The sequence below is a fragment of the Oncorhynchus mykiss genome, chromosome 4 (genome assembly GCF_013265735.2).
Source record: "Oncorhynchus mykiss isolate Arlee chromosome 4, USDA_OmykA_1.1, whole genome shotgun sequence".
Classification (NCBI taxonomy): Eukaryota; Metazoa; Chordata; class Actinopteri; order Salmoniformes; family Salmonidae; genus Oncorhynchus; species Oncorhynchus mykiss.
Window position 1 is genome coordinate 21,071,618 of NC_048568.1, and position 26,273 is coordinate 21,097,890.

Below are 26,273 nucleotides of genomic sequence, written 5' to 3' on the forward strand. Positions count from 1 at the left end.
CCATTCTGTATGAAGTAGATCTCTTCCCTAATGCCTTTCCATTCAGCCTCTCACTTACAGTACTGAGAAATGGCAGAGATACTGTGTACTGTCCAGTTAACCTCCACGCTCCGTGTTTTGTACTTGGTCAAAGCATAAAGACATGTGACACATTCAGGACAACATGGAAAAGGTCACTGCTATACATTACTTCAGGTCTCATCTGGGAGGATGGAAAGAGATTGCTCACTCTTTAAAGTACACATGGCTTTCCTTTACAGAGAAAGAGTAGGAGAGAGCTGCATATGGTTCATAAAAGAGGGGTCAGAGCATTTGGCGTACAGGAGAACAACAATCAATGAGTAAGCCACAATCTTTACAGTGGCATGGAATAAAATGGAGTTTTAGCCCGTAAATCACTGGTGCTCTTTTCAAGTATGGCTATTATTGGCTGTATTTGATGGTACTAAATATAGGATCTATATTATACACCTGTACAATGACTCTAATTGCTCTTTCCGAGAGAACCTTCTCACATAAATTGTACAAGAGAAAAACGGCCCTCTGTGTAAGCACATCGTCAGTAGACTTAAAAAAATATATCATGCAGCAAGCCTAAACCTTTTGATAAATGTAAGCTACCAATATTAACGCTAAGATTTTTTTAACAGGCACAATAGTGATACCCTGGATAGGAATGTTAGGAAAAAAGAAAAGAAAAAGAAAATCTCCCTAATGCCAAAGCAATGGAGTACAACACCGCCATAGCAACAGACAAATCACAATATCATTCATTATGATTTAAAGATGCTAACATGGATACTTAAAATTAACTACTTGGAAGTCTTCAAAAATAAGAAAACAAACGCTAATAAAAACTATCGCTTCATATAGAATCAGTAGTAGTATTGAGAGCAATCCTCACACATTCCCATAGAGAATGCCAGTCCAGCACAGTAGAAAGGCCTCAATCATTTGTGTTGGCAAAACAAAACAGAAACTAAAATCTAACAAAAAAACATATACATCCGTATTTAATTACACCTTTATATAACTAGAAAACCTTCATGTGCAAAAATGTAAATCTTACAAATGTGGAATAGGTTGATATCTAAGAGGATTATAGGAATGCCATCGTCCCACTCCTGAGTCTCTGCCCAGCGGGGTCAGGGACAGACAGATAGGTGACTGATGTTCCAGGCTGATTGGGTCAGACTTCACGTTGACTGAACTGTCTTCTTTAATTTCTCTATCTCCATCTGAAAGGCAGGCAGGAACACACACAGCGTCAAATTTAACACATTTTCTCATGCGAAACCAGCATCCGATGCAATTCTGATAACATCATAGCTAACAGCCTCACATGGAAGTATGTATCAGCTCTTGAATTAAATCATGTATTATTTCCACTTGTGATGCAAATTAACCCATCCATAGCATAGCAGGGATTCTTCTGTCATTGTAATCATTGGGTGGGCTGTGTAAGTGTTTTTTTTGGGTCGCCTAAGTACAAAGTGTAATTATTATTTAAAAAATATATGTAATTTCCAGGATGTAAAAAACGCTTTAAGTGTAGAAAAAAACAATGGACCTATATCTTTTTTTAAATAATATCATTTTTGAGAACAAACAATAACCAAAGTAAAAGCTAGACAGTCCGGAAGAACTTAAAATTCTAAAAACAAATTTAGCAGAATTGATTTTGGTATTATGTTTGAGTATAAAAAAACACAGCATTAGTCATGGCAAAATGCATAGAATTGCAGGAAACTAGTTTTAAAACTGCAATGCGTTCTCTTAGCGCCATGGCAGAATATGTAGAATCACAGGATATTCGCTTTAAAACGGCTGCACTGAGCTATGATCAATGACAGGAATAATAGAGTTCAATCATGAGTCACCACTAGGGTTGCAAAGCAAGAGTATATTACTGGAAACTTTCACATTTTGCTAGTAAACTAGCAGAATTTTGGTAACTTTCAAGGAATATATGGAATGATCACATGACATCTAGAGGCTTTTTTAGGTACTTCAGATTATCACAGGTGTCTAATCATCTTTGACCCTCTGTGTGGCCTTATCATATGTAAAATATATGAACAATTTGAAAATGTAAAAATAGAATGACAAAGCTGTAGAATATTATCCTAAACAAACTGTGAATACCATTGGTGTTTAGTATGAGGGTTTCAACATGACATATCCTTTAAAAACAAATGTTCACACTTATTTATTTGACTGTCAATATGTTTTTGTTGTAAATGTTTTGGGGACAAACTGGTGGCAGTTGTGAAAAAACAGTTTGAAGAGTTGCCAAGCTAAATGGGAAGAGTTGCCGAGCTAAATTGGAAGAGTTGCCGAGCTAAATTGGAAGAGTTGCCGAGCTATTTGAAAATAATGCCACTGTTTTCTCTTGAACCATATGGTCTAGCCACTCGAAACCCAAAATGGACACTGATATTTAAAAAAATGTAATACTATATATATGAATACATGTAAAAGTTATGCAAGTATAAATTATCAAAATTACAGGAGATTCCAGTAACTTTGGTAAATTACCAGTAGCTTTGCAATCCTAGTCACAACAACCAATCATTACTGTGAGGCTGTGGCACACTGACCCACAGCATGCCTTCTAATTAATAATTTCATGCTGACCGTCATTTGAATACTAATAGGCAGGTTGACTGAAGATGGCAGAAATTTGCAACGATATGAACATCTCTTGCATTCAGAGAAAAGCTCTCACTCAGACGTAAATGGAAAAGAAAGATATGAGAGAGAGACCGAAAGAAACAAGGGGAAAGAGGGAGATCAGGAAAGAGATTGGGGAGAAAAAGAATTATCGATAAGACAAAAATTAAGGAAGAAAGCTATGAATTTCTGAATGAATGCAGACAGATACTACAGTTCCCAGTCTTAAATAAGACCTCTGCAGTGCTTCTGTAAATCAACACGTGGACGCAGCAACAGGGGGTTGAGGTAGGAGGGAGGGGAGGGCAGAGAATCTTTAGCGGGGTGGATGTGTGTATGCTTGGGGCCCAGAAGGGGGTCTACACAGGCCTGCCTCCCTTCACTGCTCCTGGGGAAAAGGATGAACAAAGTTGTGGTAGGCTGGGTCTCTCCCTGGGTAGTGCCAAGTAGGGCCATAAAGCATCCAGCAGTGTGTGTGCGTGTGTACTCGGCATGGGTGTGTTCAATAGTACTGTGTGTTCATACCTCTCACTCTCTACAGCCCATCTCTCACCATCTGACTGGACCCGTCAGGCTAACACACTGTGACAAGCTGTGATGTAAAGATGGACATGGTGATCAATTTACCTGCAGGGCAACTCGTTTCAACTTCTCCTCGTCCAGCTCGCTTCTTAGCTCTGCCATCTCTCTCCTGCAAAGCAATGCCAAGACGTTCACATCAGTGCTTGCCTGGCTAGCATCTGCTCAACGATAAGATCACATCACCACCAGCTCTGTCCGACCAGGCTTCGCTCACAAGTTCTAACAGTGACTTGTCTATACCTCCCTAGAAACAAGCCATAGGGCACTATATAAAATATTATTCTGGAAAAGGTACAAAGAAAAATTGTTGACTGATATTTTTTGCTAGCTTTGAAAATGATGAAGCTAAAGGATCTTAACAATGTAACATTTGCTTGGAAAAAAGGTCTTGACTGCAAAAATGACGCACTATCCCTTTAAAGTCAGAGTTTGAGCGCAATACGTAGGAACTGAACAACATCATCTAAGGAAAGTGGTAGTTAGTTACATTTGCTGGGTCTTGAGGAGCTCCACAGACAGCAGCAGTTCTTTCATCTGGGATTGGAGGTCCTCCAGCTCAGACCTCTGCTCCTCTGGCTCTGCCCTGGGCTTGGGCTCTGTGCCGGGGCCTGGGCTGTGGCTTCGGCTGAAGCTAGGGCTGGGGCTTCTGCAGCCAGGGAATGACACCAGGTAGGCTTTTGACCCATCCGACAGGGATGGGCTGGGCTTAAGGACGGGAGACTGGGAGTGTGAGCTGTGCATGGAAGGCTGTGGACACCAGACACATACTGTTAGCTGGACAGGGGGATCCTAAATATATTTGCCCTGGCTGGGACACTCCTTTAAGCTTTCTGAATGATTTTGACTAATTAAAAGTCTGTTTCTTTGCTCAAAATTAATCAAGTCAATGTTTCTGGTCATAACATACATTAGTCTTTAGCCACGAGACATCACTGCATAGGAGGGAGCTACAGTAGCCATTTTAATCACGCTGTTGTTGAGCATTATTGTACCTACCGAAGCTGCGGAAGTCTATTTCATTTAGATTGAACACAATTGATTCCATGTGTTTCCTTCTGAAGTTATGCCAGGGGTGCTTTAATACTGTGATCTTCAACCTCCCATCGCCTGGGGGATATGGTTTTCATTTATTTATTTTTGTCAGAGGGTCAACATCTTTAATTCAACCTATAGGAGTTCTGAGCCCACAGTAATGGGGCTTGATGTGCAGGGATTATTCACTCAATTTGAGTGGTACTGATAAACGACAGGTCTAGTGGGTCCTTTGAAAGGGCCTCCAGTGGGGCTGGTCTTCTCACACAGACCATCACAAGGGCTCTTATTGCTCCCAAATCATGATATCTCCACTGTGAAGTTTCTCCACAACATCCAGCCCATGGTCTGTCAGCCATTAATACAAGGTGTGCCTTAATGTGGACGATAAGATGGGACGTGAAGCACATACAAAATCTCTCATCTCCTCAATGCAATTATAGTGAAAGCCGCATGCTAACTGGAAGGTGACAATTAGCCGCCTGTGTTTAATGGGTTGGTGTGAGTCTGGGAATAACAGGATGAAGACAGCATGCCTTCACTATAGAGAGCCCTGGGGATTTGTACGGTCTGTGGAGAAAGGAGAGGTTCTAGAATGACCATTCTAATGGCATGGTTGTTAGCATGGAGGCGGAGGGCATTGTACTCCCCTCAGTCTCCCGCTGAGCATCTGGGGAAACACTAACAAGACAAACACCACGTGGATGGAAACGAAGTCTTCATTAGAAAAGTGAGGATGCGCTTCATCTCGCATCTGCAGGACAACTAGCTAAGTTATTAACAGTGTCCCAGTGTGACTGTAGCCTAGCCTCCTGTGCTAATGAGAACCACCTGCCTTACACTGGACCTGAGTGTGTGTGTAGGAATGCAAGAGAATGATTTAGTGAATGTGTGCGAATATCTGCATTAGTGCGTTTCACTCAAATCAAGTGTTATTTTTCACATGCGCCAAATACAACGGGTGAAAACCAAAAATGAAATAAATGGAGCTATATACAGTACCAGATAAATGTGTTTGAGGTACACTATATATACAAAAGTATGAGGACACTGGCAGTAGAATGACCTTACTGAAGAGCTCAGTGACATTCAACATGGCACCATTATAGGATGCCTTTTCAACAAGTCAGTTCATCAAATTTCTGCCCTGCTAGAGCTTCCCCGGTCAACTGTAAGTGCGGTTACTGTGAAGTGGAAACGTCTAGGAGGAACAACGGCTCAGCCGCGAAGTGGTAGGCAACACAAGTTCACAGAATGGGACCGCCATGTGGTGAAGCGCATAGCGCGTAAAAATCTTCTGTCCTCTGTTGCAACACTCACTACCGAGTTCCAAACTGCCTCTGGAAGCGAAGTCAGCATAAGAACTGTTTGTCGGGAGCTTCATGAAATGGGTTTCCATGGCCGAGTAGCCGCATACAAGCCTATGATCAGCATGTGCAATGCAAAGCGTTGGCTGGAGTGGTGTAAATCTCACTGCCACTGGACTCTGGAGCACAGGAAATGTGTTCTCTGGAGTAATTAATCATGCTTTACCATCTGGCAGTCCGATGGACGAATCTGGTTTGGCGGATGCCAGGAGAACGCTACCTGCGAGAATACATAGTGCCAACTGTAAAGTTTGTTGGAGGAGGAATAATGGTCTGGGGTCGTTTTTTCATGTTCCGGGCTAGGCCCCTTAGTTCCAGTGAAAGAAAATCTTAACGCTACAGCATACAATGACATTCTAGACAATTCAGTGCTTCCAACTTTCTGGCAACAGTTTGGGGAAGGCCCTTTTCTGTTTCAGAATTTAAAAAAATGTATTTAACCTTTACTTAACTAGGCAGGTCCGTTAAGAACAAATTCTTATTTACAATGACGACGTAGTGTACATGACAACGCCCCCCCCCCCCCCCCCGTGCACAAAGCGAGGTCCATACAGAAATGGTTTGTCGAGATCGGTGTGGAAGAACTTGACTGGCCTGCACAGAGCCCTGACCTCAGCCCCATCAAACATGGTGGTGTTGGGATGAATTGGAACGCCGACTGAGAGCCAGGCCTAATCGCACAACATCAGTGCCCGACCTCACTAATGCTCGTGGCTGCATCGAAGCAAGACCCCGCAGAAATGTTCCAACATCTATTGGAAAGCCTTCCCAGAAGAGTGGAGGCTGTTTTGGCAACAAAGGGGGGGACCAACTCCATTTTAATGCCCATGAATTTGGAACGAGATGTTGACCGAGCAGATGTCCACATACTTTTGGTAATTTAGTGTACATATGTACATGAAGGCAGGCTAAAGTGTACAGTGTAAAAGTGAGTGTAATGTGTGCGTTTGTGTTGCGTCGGTATGCGTGTTTGTAGTGTATGTATGTTGGTTTTGTGTGGGAGTGTCAATGTAGTGTCAGAGTAAGTGATTATATGGTGTGTATATATAGTCTAGTGCAGTGGTGGCCGAGGCATTCCACCAAGGCATTACTAGTTTTTTATTCATTTTGTGATTCTTGCGGTAGGTGCACTTGATTCAGCAGCCCTAGCGCCGGGAAGCCAAAATGTTCCCATTTTGAGTCATTTCATGTGTCTGAAGGTAGAACCCCGCCTACTTGGCAGGCTCAGAGAGCAAATCAAGTTCACCTAAAGGCCAACCGCTGACCAATCAGATAGCTCAGATCATCGTGTCTGCACAGTTTCCTTGAGCCATAGATGTAAAAAGAAGCATCTAGCGCACAGCAAAGTTAATACTGTGATATGTCCAAACTTTTAAAACCATGACTAGAGAGAGACTCAACGAATACAACAAAGCGCTGCAGTTTTTAAGAGTAAGTTAATGTTGAAGTTATTCAGCACTGTCAACACCTTGTTCAACATATTTATATTGTATAAGCCTTAAAATGCGCGTTCTCCCTACTTCCACTCACGCTACAACCAGCACTGCAGCTGCAATGAATGAGTATAGCAGTGTTTCGATAAGCTTGTGTTGTTATTATTAGCAGCTTGTCTCTTTTTTTTTTATATAGAGTAATATTAAACTTCATCTGGACATCGGATTAATAACATGAATTGGTGCATGAGGCAGAAATAACGGAATGTGACTTGAGTTTCACCATCAGCTGGAAGACTGTCGGGGGACAGTCTTCCAGCTGATGGTGAAACTCAAGTCACATTATTTTCTCACCGCTGCCCTCTCCCTCCACTCAGACTGACCATCAGATGCAGGACATCAGTCCAGTAAAATAAAAAAGCTAATTATGCTCACTCAGCTGTGTTTTACAAGTAATACAACACATGATCTATTACTAGTATGATCATACCAATTAAACAAATATTTTTTATTTCAAAATGGTCTGAGAAGAACATTGGCAGGGCAATTCAACATAGCCAATATGCAGTGATAATGCATTAGCCATATAGCCTACTACAAAACCTAATTTCTAAGTAAGTGTTTTTAATAGGTTCATGTTGAATATGCTTAGGTTTTTGAAGTCATGTTTAAAAACAATCTGAGCAGTAGATCTCGACATGTATTTTGACTCAGAGATCTTGATTTAAAAAAGGTTGGTGACCACTGGTCTAGTGAGTGTGCGTAGAGTCAGTGCAGGTAGTTTGGGTTATTATGGCTATTTAGCGGTCTAATAACTTGGGGGTAGAAGCTGTCTCTGAGCTTGTTGGTCCGAGAGCCGATGCTCAGGTACCATTTGTCGGATGGTAGCAGAGTGAACAATCTATAGCATGGATGGATGGAGACTTTGGCAGATTTTAGGGCCTTCTTCCGACACCGCCTTATATAGAGATCCTGGATGGCAGGGAGCATGGCCCCAGTGACGTACTGGGCTGTCCGCACCACCCTCTATAGGGCTTTGCGGTCAAGGTCGGTGCATTTGGCATACCAAGCGGTGATGCAGCCAGTCAAGATGCTCTCGATGGTGCGGTTGTAGAACACTGAGGATCTGATGGCCTATGCTAAATCTTTTCAGCCTACTGAGGGGGAAGAGGCCGATGCCATGCCCTCTTCACGACTGTACGGGTGTGTATGGACCATGTTAAGTCCTTAGTGATGTGGACACCACAACACTGTTGTGTGTACGCCAGGCTTGCGATTGTGCTGTACTGGAGGGATTAGGGTTCGTCAAGATAAGAGGACGATTTATTTATTTTTTAATTTTAAATTTTGACCCCTTTTTCTCCCCAATTTCGTGGTATCCAATTGTTGTAGTAGCTACTATCTTGTCTCATCACTACAACTCCCGTACGGGTTCGGGAGAGACGAAGGTTGAAAGTCATGCGTCCTCCGATACACAACCCAACCAGCCGCACTGCTTCTTAACACAGCGCGCATCCAACCCGGAAGCCAGCCGCACCAATGTGTCGGAGGCTACACCGTGCACCTGGCAACCTTGGTTAGCGCGCACTGCGCCCGGCCCGCCACAGGAGTCGCTGGTGCGCGATGAGACAAGGACATCCCTACCGACCAAGCCCTCCCTAACCCGGACGACGCTAGGCCAATTGTGCGTCGCCCCATGGACCTCCCGGTCGTGGCAGGTTACGACAGAGTCTGGGCGCGAACCCAGGGACTCTGATGGCACAGCTGGCGCTGCAGTACAGCGCCCTTAACCACTGCGCCACCCGGGAGGCCAAGAGGACAATTTAGACATATTAGTGAGGGATTACTCAGAGGCACTGAGAGAGGTCTCCAAGATCTATGACTTAACTAAAAACCACAAGATGGTTGCAGGCCTTTTTCATGGGATGTATTAGTTCATTTCTATAGTCAAACCTGAGACATATGCTTTGCTGTTCTTCTTTTGGGGTGTTGTGTCCTCTGTATGAATTCTCCACTGAGGGAAAACATTGGCTGAAGTGACTAACTTGCAGCAATAGGATGCATTTGGGACAAATGACAAGTGTCTGAACTGAGATAGAACTAATGTACATTTGGGACATTGATCCATACATACAAAATAGTTGTTTTGGAATGGTTCTTGGTGTACCAAACATACAAGTTCAATACAGGACAGACACTGACCAACACGATCAGACACGTCAATGTCATTGTTACCTTTCTTGTGTCTATCAACTTTGGTTTGGGTGCTTCCTCCTCGTCCAACTGTAAGGTTTTCTCCACACTGATGTCCTTGTTTGGCTTAGAAGACAGAAAACAAATCACAACAGGTCTGCTCAGTTTATGACACACCTAGCCAGACACTGACTGAAACACTCTGGCTTGTCATGTTCCCCCGTTTCTAATGGAGACCTTTCATATTACTCTTCAGGGAACTCAGTCAATCAAAGACAATCGGAACGACCTGACAAGTCTCCTCTCAGCCCTTCAAGTAAGTCAAATGTCTTTTCAATTGGACGTTTACTACCTTGTTCCCATCTCACCCCAACCCATCATGAGGTGCAGATAAGGAATATGGTGATGTACATTTAATGTACAGAGAGGGCCTGCATGTGGAAATTCTGAGAGGAATTTGATGTCTCAATGTAATGTATGGAGCAAGATGAACACATGGCGTGTGGGTGTGCAGAGTTGTGTGTTCTCCGTAGCATGTTGATATTTCACGGTGTGTGTACTCACCGAGTGGCCTCCTCCAAACTGAGCGGGCAGCCTCCTGCCTGGCATCTTTGGCCTGTTAGCGGTGGGGTGAGATAGCTTCTCAGAGGTAGATGACAGATCAAAGCTCATCAGTTCTTCACAGAGGAAGAGAAAAAAAGATAACATTTTGGATAACCATTTTTTAAAGGAAAACGATTTTACACATTTTGTAATTAATTATAGGTCATATTTCATAGAAATATGGAAACACTGGACAGTTACTTTAAGACGGTATTGAGAATTGTATACTTTGAAACATTGCCACACAGTATGACACCATCTTCAATCACTATAACACAAAGCCATCACTACAATCTAAGTAAGCTCTATATAGCCCTATTTAAAGACTATAGACAGGATCTTAAGTAAGATTGCAGAACTCCCAGAGGAGTGAAGATGGAGGTAAAGGAGAATGAGGAGTGTGTTTCCGTGTTTGTCTTCATGCCCTGAGCCCATGGGGCTGATGACCTCTGGAGCTGTGAGCCATCATGGTTTTAGCAGCTATTTTGTCGCTTTTAGCGGTATGGCTCACAGACACGACTCCCTATCCTCCACACTGTCATTATTAGGCGGTGGGCCATAGCAAGCTATCTGTATTAGTTTTTTGGATGATTCATCTCTGTCGAGGGAAGAGCTGTTTTTTTACGTAGTGTATATTTACATATTCTGAAAACATTTCCTTTTGTTGGCAATGCCAATTTGAGCAATTTTTTTCAAAACGTTTGTTCGCTAGCTGGACAGGCAAATGCTGCTGAGTACTAAACTATAAACCAATCAAAACTTTGTACTGCAAGGTACTCTATACACTCTGGCCAGTTTATTAGGTACACCACCCGTTTCACAAAAATGGTTAACCCCTATAGACAGTGAGTCACGTGGCTGTGGCTAGCTATATGAAGCAGGCAAGACAGGCATCAAGGCATTCAGTTACTGTTCAATTGAACATTAGAATGGACGTTCAGCGTGGTATGCTCGTAGATCCTGCTGCATCATGCTGATAACAGAGTCAGGATTTGGCGTAAGCAGCATTAGTCTATGGTCCCATCCTGCCTGGTGTCAACGGTACAGGCTGGTGATGTAATGGTTTGGGGAATGTTTTCCTGGCACACGTTAGGTCTGTTGATACCAATTGAGCAACATTTGAACCCCACACCTGGTAGAATCCATGCCATCAATAATTCAGGCTGTTCTGGAGGCAAAGTAGGGTCCAACCCGTTACTAGATGGGTGTACCTAATAAAGTGTTAGACAGTACATGCCATATGCATTGGCTAATTTGCATATATAGCTGTCGTTTTTAAATCTTCATTCTAACATACATGGCAAACACACATTTCTATCTACATGCATTTATTTATTATTTATTTTTATACAAATTATATAATTGAATGTCTAATTAAGTCTGCAGTTAGTTACTTGAAATGAGACAATTATGCCAAAACATGATAAAAAAATGTAATTCACCGACAGAGATAGCCAATGAAATGCTAGTTTTCTGAGCAGACACATTGATGTTTATAGTATTAGCAGGCTAGTGGCTAAGCTACTTAACCGTAAGATTGGCTAGCTTTCAATCAATTGGCTAAATGGTCAATGGAGTTACCTCTTCATACAACACTCCTTCCGTGGCCTCCGACTGCTCTTAAACGCTAGTAAAACCAAATGCATGCTTTTCAACCGATCCCTGCCTGCACCCGCATGCCCGCCAAGCATCACCACCCTGGATGGTTCCGACCTAGAATATGTGGACATCTATAAGTACCTAGGTGTCTGGCTAGACTGCAAACTCTCCTTCCAGACTCATATCAAACATCTCCAATCGAAAATCAAATCAAGAGTCGGCTTTCTATTCCGCAACAAAGCCTCCTTCACTCACGCCGCCAAGCTTACCCTAGTAAAACTGACTATCCTACCGATCCTCGACTTCGGCGATGTCATCTACAAAATGGCTTCCAACACTCTACTCAGCAAACTGGATGCAGTCTATCACAGTGCCATCCGTTTTGTCACTAAAGCACCTTATACCACCCACCACTGCGACTTGTATGCTCTAGTCGGCTGGCCCTCGCTACATATTCGTCGCCAGACCCACTGGCTCCAGGTCATCTACAAGTCCATGCTAGGTAAAGCTCCGCCTTATCTCAGCTCACTGGTCACGATGGCAACACCCATCCGTAGCACGCGCTCCAGCAGGTGTATCTCACTGATCATCCCTAAAGCCAACACCTCATTTGGCCGCCTTTCGTTCCAGTACTCTGCTGCCTGTGACTAGAGACTGGAGACTTTTATCTCCCTCACCAACTTCAAACATCAGCTATCTGAGCAGCTAACCGATCGCTGCAGCTGTACATAGTCTATTGGTAAATAGCCCACCCATTTTCACCTACCTCATCTCCATACTGTTTTTATTTATTTACTTTTCTGCTCTTTTGCACACCAATATCTCTACCTGTACATGACCATCTGATCATTTATCACTCCAGTGTTAATCTGCAAAATTGTAATTATTCGCCTACCTCCTCATGCCTTTTGCACACATTGTATATAGACTCCCCCTTTGTTTTCTACTGTGTTATTGACTTGTTAATTGTTTACTCCATGTGTAACTCTGTGTTGTCTGCTCATACTGCTATGCTTTATCTTGGCCAGGTCGCAGTTGCAAATGAGAACTTGTTCTCAACTAGCCTACCTGGTTAAATAAAGGTGAAATAAAATAAAAATAAATAAAAATGATCGAGACCATTCGTATTACATGCTGCATATTTCAAGTGCACTCCAAAAAATATATTTATCTTATTTCAGTCTTTGGGACCTAATATTAGTTCCTCTTAACACATTGACAGCAGATCACAATTTCATGGTAGGCTGTGTTGACATCTTTAGATGTAAGCAGGCCAATGGTTGCCTTCATCATGAAGGGTATGTACGGGAGTTCTGATTGGTTCCAAGTTTAGCAGTTCTCAAATTTGCCTGAGCAGACAGTGATTAAATATTTTTTTCAGAGAAAATGAGCAAGAATTGAAGGTGCCAACAACTTTTACAGTAATCATAAGAATCTTTCATTGTCATATACAAAAAGAAATCCCTCGACATCGTTCAACTTCATTGTTCTCGGCATCGGCCCCCCACCTACATTCTGAGAACTCGCCTCACCTAAACTCCCTCGTCTTCACCTTTCTGTCTCTCTCCATCCTTTACTCTCTTCCTAAAAGCTCTTCTCTTAATGTTTTTCCTGTTTGTGATTGTCCATGGCGTGAAACGAGAGGATGTAAACAGAAGCAACCTCGACTTTCCGTCTATCCTCCTTTATCCCTCTATCCTCCTTTATCCTTCTGAACTCAACTCAGGACACAAGCTGAAAAATGATCTTTCCACGGGTTTAGAGGATTAAATCAACACATTAGCAACAACAACTCTAAAATATATATATATTTTTAAAGTAATTATGGATTTAACGGGCAAAGCTGTCCACATACCTAAGAGTATTTGGTAATGTGTCAAAGTACACCTGAATTGCTTTAAAAAGGAAGCAGTGACTGACATTAAACCCATGCATTTCAGAGTTTAAATATGTCTCCATTTTCATCTGTGATAGAGAATCATTGTCAATCTACTGATATGCTTCAAAAGGGCAAACAAATCACATAAAATACGCATAATTTTAGCAAAACTAAGTTCTTAATGAACACAAAAAGCATATTGCACCTTTTAAAAGTTGGAAGCCAACATTTAAAATAATGTCCAAATAAGAATAACCCAAATGAAAACCGAATTATGAATAAGGGTTTTGAGCTCATTGCCCTCCCTTTCGGTCAGTGTTTTCTGCTCTTGGAGCCATTACTCCAACATCCTGTTGCAGCAGGAGGAGCAATCCCCAGTAGCTACTAGTATTCCACTTTAAAATTAATTAAGCACTTTGAACTATTTTGAGAAAATATTTCCAAAAAGAAGTTACTCCAGACAACCAATACTGTTATTTTTTTAAACCGTTTTTTAAATTATTTTTTTTAAACCTTGGACATCATTGCACATCTTTGCACGCGCGATAGAACAGCATAGTATATACTGCAATGTTTTTATCCCCACCATGCTGGATGCTCCTCTCCTCAGTTTCATCAACAAAACAAAAACAATAACAAAAGTGCTGAGGCGAACAGTGGCGCCCTTTCACCTTATACAGATTACAGCTTTTAAAAAAGGAGCTGTTTTTTTTACAACCAAATCTCGATTGATGTGAACGGCATGTTATAGAAGGTTGCAGACACCTTTTGTGATGTCACATGTTTTTAATTAAGAAAGTTACTCCATACAGCAAATCACATCATCAAATCAAATCACATCGTCATCCTTATTGTGTAGTATGGGGGTCTTGAAAAAACATCATTTTAGAAACAACCAAGCTCTTAGTATAGTGATGCAGGTCTTTAGATGTTGTACAGTAAACACGAAATTGTGTAATTCCGAATTTTAAACGCAATGTTATATTCCCTTTTGGGTGACTCGAGCGGTTCCATTTTCAATGTGCCTGCCGCTGCAGGTAACTGCCAAAATAAAGGAAATGCAAACATAGTGTCTTAATAGGGCATTGGGCCACCACGAGCAACCAGAACTGCATCAATGCACCGTGGCATAGATTCTACAAGTGTCTGGAACTTCCTGTGTGGAAACACCCCATGCTTTCAATTGCAGTTGTCACGATACCATACAATACCTGATTTTCCTTGGCAAAAAGGCAAAACAGGCTAAACTCTTCGGTCCTTTAAAAAAACTTACTGTTTGTAAAATAAAGTGTGCTATAGCTTGGAAAAGAAACGTGTGATTCTGGGTGACAACATAAGGCTGTTTGTTTCCAACAATAGGACTGTTTTCCTCAGGAAATTTTGTCCACTTCATGTTTTTTTGTTTTCCATAATATTGGTATAATACTGGTATCGTGGCAACCACGTGTAACCATGCCAAAATGTACTGATTTCCTTATGAAATGTAACTCAGTAAAATTGTTGAAATGGTTGCATGTTACATTTATATTTTTGTTCAGTATAATAATGATTTCATGGAGCTTTATAATTGTGGAAGTGAAGTGTATATGTTCGGGACCCCAAATGAACGTTTCACTGCATGTCTTGTTCAAGTTCTTAATGCTCAGAATGTCCTAAAAATAAAAGTTCACTTCAGCAGAGCCATTACATACCCATGTCAAGGGCTTTGTCTCCCCAGTCACCGGACAGAGTTTTTGATTTAGTGGGTAATGTTGGCTCAATGTCAGACTTTGGTCGCGTGGAAGGCACCTCTCCATTGTGTCTGTAGAGGGGGGAAACCAACATCAGTAACAGTAGTACCATTAGTAATTGTTGTAAACAGTAGTGGTAGTGGTATAGTGAGACCATTTTATTCGCATATGTGCCTGATATTTTGCTATGCGACCTGGAATATTTATTTAGGAGCACTAGTGCGCCTAGAAAAATGAAGGATTCTGGCTTTATTACCTGTTGATTTAGAAAATAGCATATTTCAGCGTGAATAAAATGTCTAAAGGCATGACAAACAAAGAAACTAAATACATTGGTTTGTTAGTGTTTACATTAGTTTATTAACATTATTATACAAACATCATTATGCAACAGAGAGTCAGACTAGGCAATGTTGTCCTTCCTCAATGTGCAGTGTATATACCCAATATGTGACCCTAGACGGCTCACACATCGGCCGAATGGATGTTTGAACGGAGGGAGAGATGGTAGAAAAGAAAGATGGGCAGAAGTACGGGGAAACTTACTTGGACCCTGGGGAGGGTGCGAGAGGCTTGTCTGGTCGTTTTGGAGGGAGGCTGGCTGGTCTTCCCTTGCTTGGCGGGGGTACGGGCTTCTTGGGGGGGACCAGAGGGGCAGTAGGCTTTGACACTTTGTGATCTGTCTTGTCACCTTGAGAGAGAGAGAGAGAGAGAGAGAGAGAGAGAGAGAGAGAGAGAGAGAGAGAGATATTGATTCTGAATCAGCATGATCATTGTGATCAAATATTTCTTATAGTTTTATGGCACGAAGCCAGAAAGGTTGATGGTTGTTTTAGGTGCCTTCATTTTTCATTCTCAGCAGCCAGGACATGTTAGCATCTGTCCCAAGGCATACTCCACAATAACAGTAAAGTAGCCAACCCTTAATCTCATTAGGGAAATTGTTCAAAAAGACATAAACAAACAATCCTGTGAAACATGTCATATGCATTGAGGCCGATTAGATAGGCCAACCAAGAAAAAGTGTACTTCTTTGATTTGAAAGGGGGAAAAAATAGCCATATATTTCTACTAGCTCTAGAGAGACAAGGGTGCGGTGGCCCTGAGGTCATCATTGGAAAGGGGGGAACGCCACAGCGAAGGAAAGTTTTTCAGCCACCCTGAGGACTGCTAGTGACATCACTTCTGTAAAGTGACCGGACACGGCAAGTTATTTTTAACTAATTTTGTGATATCCAAATTGGTAGATACAGTCTTGTCCCATTGCTGCAACTCCCCTTCGGGCTCGGGAGAGGCGAAGGTCAAGAGCCATGCGTCCTCCAAAACACGACCCTGCCAAGCCACACTGCTTCTTGACACAATGACCTCTTAACGCAGAAGCCAACCACACCAATATGTCGGAGGAAACACCGTCCAGCTGGTGAATGAAAACAGCTTCCCGGCTGCCACAAGGAGTCGCTGGAGTGCGATGGGACAAGGAAATCACGACCGGCCAAACCCTCCCCTAAGGACACAACTGCGCGTGTCCTTATCCAATTCAGAGGTTGGAAGAACTGTCCACATTTACTTATCGTCAGCCAACAAAATAAGTAGGCCTAACAAACAGCAAAAGTACTAGCCTATGTCAATCTACTATAATGCATAGAACTAAATATTCCAAACACTGTCTGGGACAGTTGTGGGATGCAATAGGTCCCAAATTAATACAACCACTTGCATTAAAAAAAATATTCAAAAGCAAAATGAGGCTGACGCAACAGATTAGAACATTAAGCTTAAATGCTTGATAAACTATTAGCCTATTTCTTAACATTGTAAGCACAACAAATAAATGTGAATGTTCCAAAATGCAATCAATTAGTGGGAAAACACCATTCTCAAAAATGACTGCAAGTGCAAAGCTTTTATTATAAAAGGTACATTTTAAATGGTGAAAATGATCTTCCCCAAACTTGCTTTACCCGTTGTAAAGCAGATTAATGTGCTTAATTCTAAGAAGTTTTGGCCACTTTAGTTGTGAAACAATTCTTATAAATAAAATATAGGCCTATGGGCTAGGCAAATGAGGTGTGCGACTATGATTTGAAAAAGTTGAAGAGAAAAAAGGCATGTGCCGTTTCTTGCCTTACTGCACACAAGCTGAACATCATTCACAAGTGATACGCTAATGGTCACCCATCAGACTGTTCTTGATTTAATCTTTACAAATACTAAATAATGTGTGCATTTTTTATTTATTTAGAATGGAACATTGTCATGCACATGTCTCGAAACATGGGCAGGGGGTAAAAAAATACATATCATCTATGCATTTAAATACCTAATGGAGGACACTTTTCACATAGTTCATTATCATGCCAGCAAGGTAAGCTGTTGTAAAGAGAACCAATATGTTTAATATTAGGAAAGTTGAGAAATAAATATATAGTCAGCCTATAGAAGCTGTTGGGATCCTCTTTTTAATAGAGAACATCAAAACTCTTGTTCTCTCATGCAATTGCATAGCCTATAGAAATGTTGCGCAACATGAGCTCATGGGCTCTCATTAAGTGTTTGATTAGATTTTCTAAGACATTTGCATTGACGTAAGAGTGATTAGAGGGACAATAGAGTGCTGAGTACCAGGCAGTTAACGAGTTTGGTAGGCTACTAATGACCAGCAGCAGCATCAGAGCTTGGAGAAGCTAGTTACCGAGACTAAACGGTCACGTGGATTTTGACTGTGGTCATGACTCGTGACTGCCAGTCTGGCGGTAATACAGTCACCGTAACAGCCCTACCTGGAGCTACAATATATATAAAAACTAAGGGTGCTTTGAGGATAAAACAAAAAGTAAACTTACATACATGACAGAAACGTATTAATACAAATATTTAGGCTACATTTAGATTTTAGTCAATTACCAGACACTCTTAAAAAAATCTAAATACATATGCCAAAACTGAAAATGATACCTAAAACATAGCCCAAAGTACAGGACATTTACATAAGAGTTAGTTGTATGTTACAGTGCATTCAGAAAGTATTCAGACCTCTTAACTGTTCCAAATTTAGTTACATTACAGCCTTATTCTAAAATGGATTCAATAACATATTTTCCTCAATCTACACACAATACCCCATAGTGACAAAGCGAAAACAAATAGAAATGTTACTTACATAAATATTCAGATTCTTTGCTATGAGACTCGAAATTGAGCTGAATTCTGTTTCAATTGATCATCCCTGAGATGTTTCTACAACTTGATTGGAGTCTACCTGTGGTAAATGTAATTGATTGAATGTCTATATAAAGGTCCCACAGTTGACAGTGAATGTCAGAGCAAAAACCAAGCCATGAGGTCGAAGGAAATGTCCATAGTGCTCCGAGAAAAGGATTGCGTAGAGGCACAGATCTGGGGAAGGGTACATAAACATTTCTGCAACATTGAAGGTTGCCAAGAACACAGTGGCCTCCATTTTTAAATGAAAGAAGTTTGGAACCTCCAAGAGTCTTCCTAGAGCTGGCCGCCTGGCCAAACTGAGCAATCAGCAGCAGGGCCTGGGAGACTAGTCAGGATCAAGGGAAAGAAGAACAGAGCAAAGTACAGAGAGATCCTTGATGAAAACCTGATCCAGAGCGCTCATGATTCATCTTCCAACAGGACAACGACCCTAAGCATACAGCCAAGACAACGCAGGAGTGGCTTCGGGACGAGTCTCAATGTCCTTGAGAGACCTGAAAATAGCTGTGCAGCGATGCTCCCCATCCAACCTGACAGAGCTTGAAACGATGTGCATAGAATGGGAGAAACTCCCCAATACAGGTGTGCCAAGCTTGTAGCGTCATTCCCAAGAAGACTCTATGCTGTAATCGCCGCCAAAGGTTCTTCAACAAAGTACTGAGTAAAGGGTCTGAATACTTATGTAAATTAGCTATTTCAGTTGTTTTTTGCGGTGTAAAAAAAAACCCCAATTGAATCCATGTTAGAATAAGGCTGTAACGTAACAAAATGTGGAAAAAGTCAAGGGGTCTAAATACTTTCCGAATTAACTGTATATATTAGGCCATGGTCTTCTGGGCTCACAAAATCCGTCAGAAGAGAGGCCTTTGAGATGTCTTCACCAGATAGATCCACCTCCCTGGCTGTTCCCCCTCAACCAGTGACTCATTAGTGTCAACTAAATCACCGTATTAACAGCACACTCACAACACACAAACCCTTTGTCCTACATTCAATCTGACAACTGATAGTAAACAGCACCTTCAGCCATTTTATACAATTGAGTGTTCCACTCTGCATTCTCTCTCTCAGTCATAGATTAGGCCACATGGAGTTAATTTATTTGATGAATACCCTGGAAGAATTATTAATTGTAAACGTGACCATCCCAGAGAAGGTAATTGAGGTCAGGAAGCTGATTACCTACCGAGCTGTTTCCTGTTTGGACCCCAGGAAGAGTAGCCGCTGGGAATACTTATGAATATAAAAAAATAAATGCACGACACCTTTTCCACTCTTATCGATATTTGTTTTTAATTGCTAGGGACATTTGTTTTGAAATGCCAGGTAAATGTTAATGAGCGCATGCAAACATGTACTACTAAGACAGACAACAACAGCTAATAAAGTTATGCAAGCATCTCAAAACGCAGCTTGCAGCACACACAAAAAAACAACATTTGACAGCAGGTATCTTATTACAGGAGGGGATTGTCTCTGCTGCTATTACTAACAAGCTTGATCTTGCAAGCTAACGTCAGGCACTAAGTTAATGTTAGCAAAACCCAGCTGGATATGCTACATGTATGTGGACACCTGCACCTCGAACATCTTGTTCCAAAATCATGTGCATTAATATAAAGTTGGTTCCTACTTTGCTGCTATAACAGCCTCCATTCTTCTGGGAAGGCTTTCCACTAGATGTTGGAACATTGCTGCAGGGACTTCCATTCAGCCACAAGAGCATTATTGAGGTCAGGTGCTGATGTTAGGCAATAAGGACAGGCTCGCAGTCAGCGTTCCAATTCATCCCAAATGTGTTAGCTGGGGTTGAGGTCAGGGCTCTGTGCAGACCAGTCAAGTTCCTCCACACCGAACGACAAATCATTTCTGTATGGACCTCGCTTTGTGCACGCACGCATGTCATGCTGAAACAGGAAAGGGCCTTCCCCAAACTGTTGCCACAAAGTTGGAAGCACAGAATGGTCTAGAATGTCATTGCATGCTGCGGCGTCAAGATTTCCCGTCACTGGAACTAAAGGACCTAGCCCACACCATAAAAAACAGCCCCAAATCATTATTCCTCCTCCACCAAACTTTACAGTGGGCACTATGCATTCGGGCAGGTAGTGTTCCCCTGATATTTCTTAAGTTCCCAACGAACAGTTCTTGTGCTGACGTTGCTTCCAGAGGCAGTTTGGAACTCGGTAGTGAGTGTTTTAACCAAGGACAGAAGATTTTTTACACGCTACAGCACTTGGCGGTCCCGTTCTGTGAGATTGTGTGGACTACCACTTGTTGCTCCAAGACGTTTCCACTTCACAACAACAGCACTTACAGTTGACCGGGGCAGCACTAGCAGGGCAGAAGTTAGACGAACTGACTTGTTGGTAAGATGGCATGCTATGATGGTTCCATGTTGAAAGTCACTGAGCTCTCCAGTAAGGCCATTCAACTGCCGATGTTTGTCTATGGAGATTGCATGGCGGTGTGCTCGATTTAATATAGCTGTCAGCAATGGGTGTGACTGAAATAACCGAGACCACATACTTTTGTATACAGTGCCTTCGGAAAGTATTCAGACCCCTTGACTTTTTCCACATTTTTGTTACGTTACAGCCTTATTCTAAAAGGGATTAAATAATTCCCCCCCCCCCCCCCCCTCATCAAACTACACACAATACCCCGTAATGATAAAGCAAACAGTTTTTTTCCCATATTTACAAATGTATTAAAAATACAAAACTAAAATATCACATTTGCACAAGTATTCAGACCCTTTACTCAGTACTTTGTTGAAACACCTGTGGCAGCTACTACAGCACCGAGTCTTCTTGGATATGACGCAACAAGCTTGGCACACCTGTATTTGGGGAGTTTCTCCCATTCTTCTTTGCAGATCCTCTCAAGTTCTGTCAGGTTGGATGGGGAGTGTTGCTGCACAGCTATTTTCAGGTATCCAGAAATGACAGATTGAGTTGAAGTACAGGCTCTGGCTTGGCCACTCAAGGACATTCAGAGACTTGTCCCGAAGCCACTCCTGCGTTGTCTTGGCTGTTTGCTTAAGGGTTGTTTTCATGTTGGAAGGTGAACCTTCGCCCCAGTCCGAGGTCTTGAGTACTCTGGAGCAGGATTTGATCTAGGATCTCTGTACTTTGCTCCGTTCATCTTTGTCTCAATCCTGACTAGTCTCCCTGCCGCTGAAAAACATCCCCACAGCATGATGCTGCCACCACCACGCTTCACCATAGGGATGTTGCTAGGTTTCCTCCAGACGTGACGTTTGGCATTCAGACCAAATAGTTCAATATTGGTTTCATCAGACCAGAGAATCTTGCTTCTCAAGGTCTGAGAATCTTTAAGGTGCCTTTTGCCAAACTCCAAGCTGGCTGTCATGTGCATTTTACTGAGGAATGGTTTCTGTCTGGCCACTCTACCATAAAGGCCTGATTGGTGGAGTGCTGCAGAAATGGTTGTCCTTCTGGAAGGTTCTCCCATCTCCACAGAAGAACTCTGTAGCTCTGTCAGAGTGACCATCGGGTTCTTGGTCACCTCCCTGACCAAGGCCCTTCTCTCCCAATTGCTCAGTTTGGCCGGGCAGCCAGCTCTAGGAAGAGTCTTGGAAGTTCTTAATTTCTTCCATTTAAAAATGGAGGCCACTCTGTTCTTGGGGACCTTCAATGTGACAGATATTTTTGGTACCCTTCCCCAGATCTGTGCCTCGACACAATCATGTCTCGGAGCTCTACGGACAATACCTTCGACCTCATGGCTTGGTTTTTGTTCTGACATGGATTATCAACGCTGGAACCTTATATAGACATGTGCCTTTCCAAATCATGTTCAATCAATTGAATGTACCACAGGTGGACTCCAATCAAGTTGTAAAAACATCTCAAGAATGATCAATTGTAACAGGATGCACCTGAGCTCAATTTCGGGTCTGAATAGTCATGTAAATAAGGTATTTCTTTTTTTTTATATACATTGGTAAAAGTGTATAAAAACCTGTTTTCACTTTGTCATTATGGGGTATTGTGTGTAGATTGAGAATTTTTGTTTTGTTTTTTTGTAATCAATTTCAGAATAAGGCTGTAACTTAACCTAATGTGGAAAAAGTCAAGAGGTCTGAATACTTTCCAAAGGCACTGTATGTAGTGTAGTTAACAGGTATAAGATGTATAGCTGGCAAATATTAGTAGTGAATTTCATACAAGTGTAACGTGATCATCTCACTTAAGTTGCGCTGCTTCTTGGGTTGTTGTGCTACTTGGTAAAGAAACACATGACTGGCTCCAAACAGCTGTTTTGGGAAACTATTATTGGTAAGATATATAATTAAAACTAATTTAACAGGCGAAATTGTGAAGGCCATCCGTTTTACCTAATACCTAGTGGACAAGTTGACTGCAGGTATTCATTTAAAATGTACAAATATTCACATTTATTAAAAACAGTATTGACTGTAATGGAAAATCATAGAGGGTATTTCAAAAATACCCCAGGATTCAGTATTTCGCCCAATCCTAGTCCCTACCACTACTGTTTTTCACCTCATAATTAATTGCACAAACCTGTTGTCCCAGGTCTGAATCAGCCCCTGATTAGAGGGGAAGAAATTTAATTAAAACAGGTCTATATATAAATAGGCCTATGGTCTTCTGGGCTTACATAATCAGCAAGTAGCACGGCGGTGCAACATATGCAGCAGCAGGTAGCCTAGTGGTTAGAGCGTGGGGCCAGTAACCAAAAGGTTGCTAGATCGAATCCCGGAGCTGACAAGGTATAAATCTGTCTTTCTGCCCCTGAATAAGGCAGTTAACCCACTAGGCCGTCATTAACCCACTAGGCCGTCATTGTAACAGAATTAGTTCTTAACTGACTTGCCTAGTTAAATTAAGGTTAAATAAAGAAATACATATTAAGCCTGACTGGGGGCTGAGAGACAACAGCAAACAAAAGCAGATAGTTACAGCACAAATTAATTGATAGCGCCTCAATCCCCCTGTGCTATGAAATGTCCCTATTATTATAAAAAGCAAATTACATATGCCATTTGATGTGGTTCCTGCCACTTGGGAGATAGAGTGGGAGTTCACTTGTCCACTAAAAGGATGGTAATATTAAATCACGATTGATTGACAAAAGGACCTGAAAAATATGTGTACACAGGTCCACCACACACAAAAGTAGGTCAGAAGAGAGGCCTATGAGACATCTTCACCAGATAGACTTGGCTGTCAATTAGTGACACATTAGTGTCAACTTCATCACCGTGTTAACAGCACACTCACAACACTTTGTCCTACATTCAGTTTGACAACTGATAGTAAACAGTAAATACGCAAATGTCTCTCTTTCTCTCATTAGGCCGCGTGGAGGTGACTTATCTGATTAGTACCCTGGAAGAAGAGTGTTAATTGCAAACATGAAGATCCCAGAAAAAGTATGTTGAGGTCAGGAAGCTGACTGCCTGTTTAGAAAACATGACGCTGAAAAGCAGCACAGCTTTCAAGTAAAATAACATTGTTACAGTGGTAGGATTGATTACCAACAACGAAGAGACGGCCTATAGGGAGGAGGTGAGGGCCCTCGGAGTGTTGTGTCAGGAAAATAACCTCACACTCAACGTCAACAAAACTAAGGAGATGATTGTGGACTTCAGGAAACAGCAGAGGGAGCACCCCCCTATCCACATCGATGGGACAGTAGTGGAGAGGGTAGTAAGTTTTAAGTTCCTCGGCGTACACATCACAGACAAATTGAATGGGTCCACCCACACAGACAGCATCGTGAAGAAGGCGCAGCAGCGCCTCTTCAACCTCAGGAGGCTGAAGAAATTCGGCTTGTCACCAAAAACACTCACAAACTGATACAGATGCACAATCGAGAGCATCCTGTCGGGCTGTTTCACCGCCTGGTACAGCAACTGCTCCACCCACAACTGTAAGGCTCTCCAGAGGGTAGTGAGGTCTGCACAACGTATCACCGGGGGTAAACTACCTGCCCTCCAGGACACCTACACCACCCGATGTCACAGGAAGGCCATAAAGATCATCAAGGACAACAACCACCCGAGCCACTGCCTGTTCACCCCGCTATCATCCAGAAGGCGAGGTCAGTACAGGTGCATCAAAGCTGGGACCGAGAGACTGAAAAACAGCTTCTATCTCAAGGCCATCAGACTGTTAAACAGCCACAACTAACATTGAGTGGCTGCTGCCAACACACTGACTCAACTCCAGCCACTTTAATAATGGGAATTGATGTAAAATATATCACTAGCCACTTTAAACAATGCTACTTAATATAATGTTTACATACCCTACATTATTCATCTCATATGTATATGTATATACTGTACTCTATCATCTACTGAATCTTTATGTAATACATGTATCATTAGCCACTTTAAACTATGCCACTTTCTTTACATACGCTACATTACTCATCTCATACTGTACTCGATACCATTTACTGCATCTTGCCTACGCCGTTCTGTACCATCACTCATTCATATATCTTTATGTACATATTCTTTATCCCTTTACACTTGTGTGTATAAGGTAGTAGTTTTGGAATTGTTAGGTTAGATTACTCGTTGGTTATTACTGCATTGTCGGAACTAGAAGCACAAGCATTTTGCTACACTCGCATTAACATCTGCTAACCATGTGTATGTGACAAATAAATTTGATTTGATTGCCTTAGATTTGAGCCAACTTAAGTCAAAACTGAACTAAGCCACTCAGGAACATTCCATACATCTTGGAAAGCAACTCCAGTGTATATTTAACATGTTTTAGGTTATTGTCCTGATGAAAGCTGAATTTGTCTCCCAGTGTCTGTTGGAAAACAGACAACCAGGTTTTGCTCTTGGAGTTTGTCTGTGCTTAGTTAGCTCTATTCCGTTTCTTTTTATCATAAAAATGACCCAGTTCTTGCCGATGACAAGGATACACATAACATGATGCAGCCACCACCATGCTAGAAAATATGAAGATTGGTACTGACTGATGTGTTGGATTTGCCCCAAACATAATGTATTCAGGACTTAAAGTACATTTCTTTGCCACATTTTTTGCAGTTTTACTTTAGTGCCATATGCATGTTTTGGAATATTTTATTCTGTACAGTCTTCCTTCTTTTCACTTAGGTTAGTATTGTGGAGTAACGACAATGTTCTTGATCCATCCTCAGTTTTCTCCTGTCGCAGCCATTTGTAACTGTTTAAAAGTCACCATTGGCCTCATGGTGAAATCCCTGAGCGGTTTCCTTCCTCTACGGCAGGTATTCCCAAACTGGGGTACGCACAATGCTGTCATGGGTACGCCAAATAAAAATGTGATTCACATTTTTTTATTTTTTTAAATGTACTTTTTTTTCTCTTAGCATTTTCAAACAGTCTATTTAGATTTTCCAACAGGTGAGGCTTTTCTCTCGCCCGAGTAGCCTCTTATCTCTCCCAAAAATAAAGTTAAACCATCTAGCGTTCTAGCGGGAATTCCACTAATGTAGCCAAACGTAGCTGCTGCTCGAAAATTGATTAACGGTAAAAAATAAAATAAAAAGTAAGGCCCGCGTCCATAGAGACACATATCAGCTCTGTTGGTAGCACTGCTACTACCAGCAGTACTACACCTGCACCTGTCGATGACACAAGTTGTTCTGCTTCCACAAGCACATCCAATGCTAGCATCAGTAATTCTACATTTGTTGTTAGCTCAGCTAGCATGGACACTGACAGTTGTGAATCTGATGCAGCCGAAGAGCTACTGCCCCCTTAACCAGGAAAGCACCGAACAACAGACAGGGACGTTGGACCATCGAAGAGGCGCAAATATGGATACTGGAAACCAGGACAACAGGAGAGGATATTTTTTAAGACCGCTTTGTGACATCAAATGGACTTGTGGTCAAGATGTGTTGGTTTCTGTACTAATGGCGCAAAAGCCATGACAGGGAGAGATAGAGGAGT

The 26,273-nt window shown here is 42.0% G+C and overlaps 1 protein-coding gene across 5 annotated transcripts in view; it reads right to left on the bottom strand.

Annotated features, from left to right (window-relative positions):
- Positions 1-318: 318 nt before the first annotated feature.
- The window catches only part of LOC110522288 (CD2-associated protein), a 100,591-nt gene continuing 74,636 nt past the window's right edge, over positions 319-26,273 (bottom strand). For all 5 annotated transcript variants that reach the window (XM_036975867.1, XM_021600552.2, XM_021600553.2 and 2 more), the window contains 7 exons: positions 15,638-15,782; positions 15,053-15,162; positions 9,845-9,957; positions 9,323-9,406; positions 3,743-4,002; positions 3,301-3,364; positions 319-1,238 (listed from right to left, as the gene is read on the bottom strand). In XM_036975867.1, the coding sequence (XP_036831762.1) occupies positions 1,197-1,238; positions 3,301-3,364; positions 3,743-4,002; positions 9,323-9,406; positions 9,845-9,957; positions 15,053-15,162; positions 15,638-15,782 (818 nt within the window). In that variant the 3' untranslated portion in view covers positions 319-1,196. The remainder of the gene's footprint in view (positions 1,239-3,300; positions 3,365-3,742; positions 4,003-9,322; positions 9,407-9,844; positions 9,958-15,052; positions 15,163-15,637; positions 15,783-26,273) is intronic.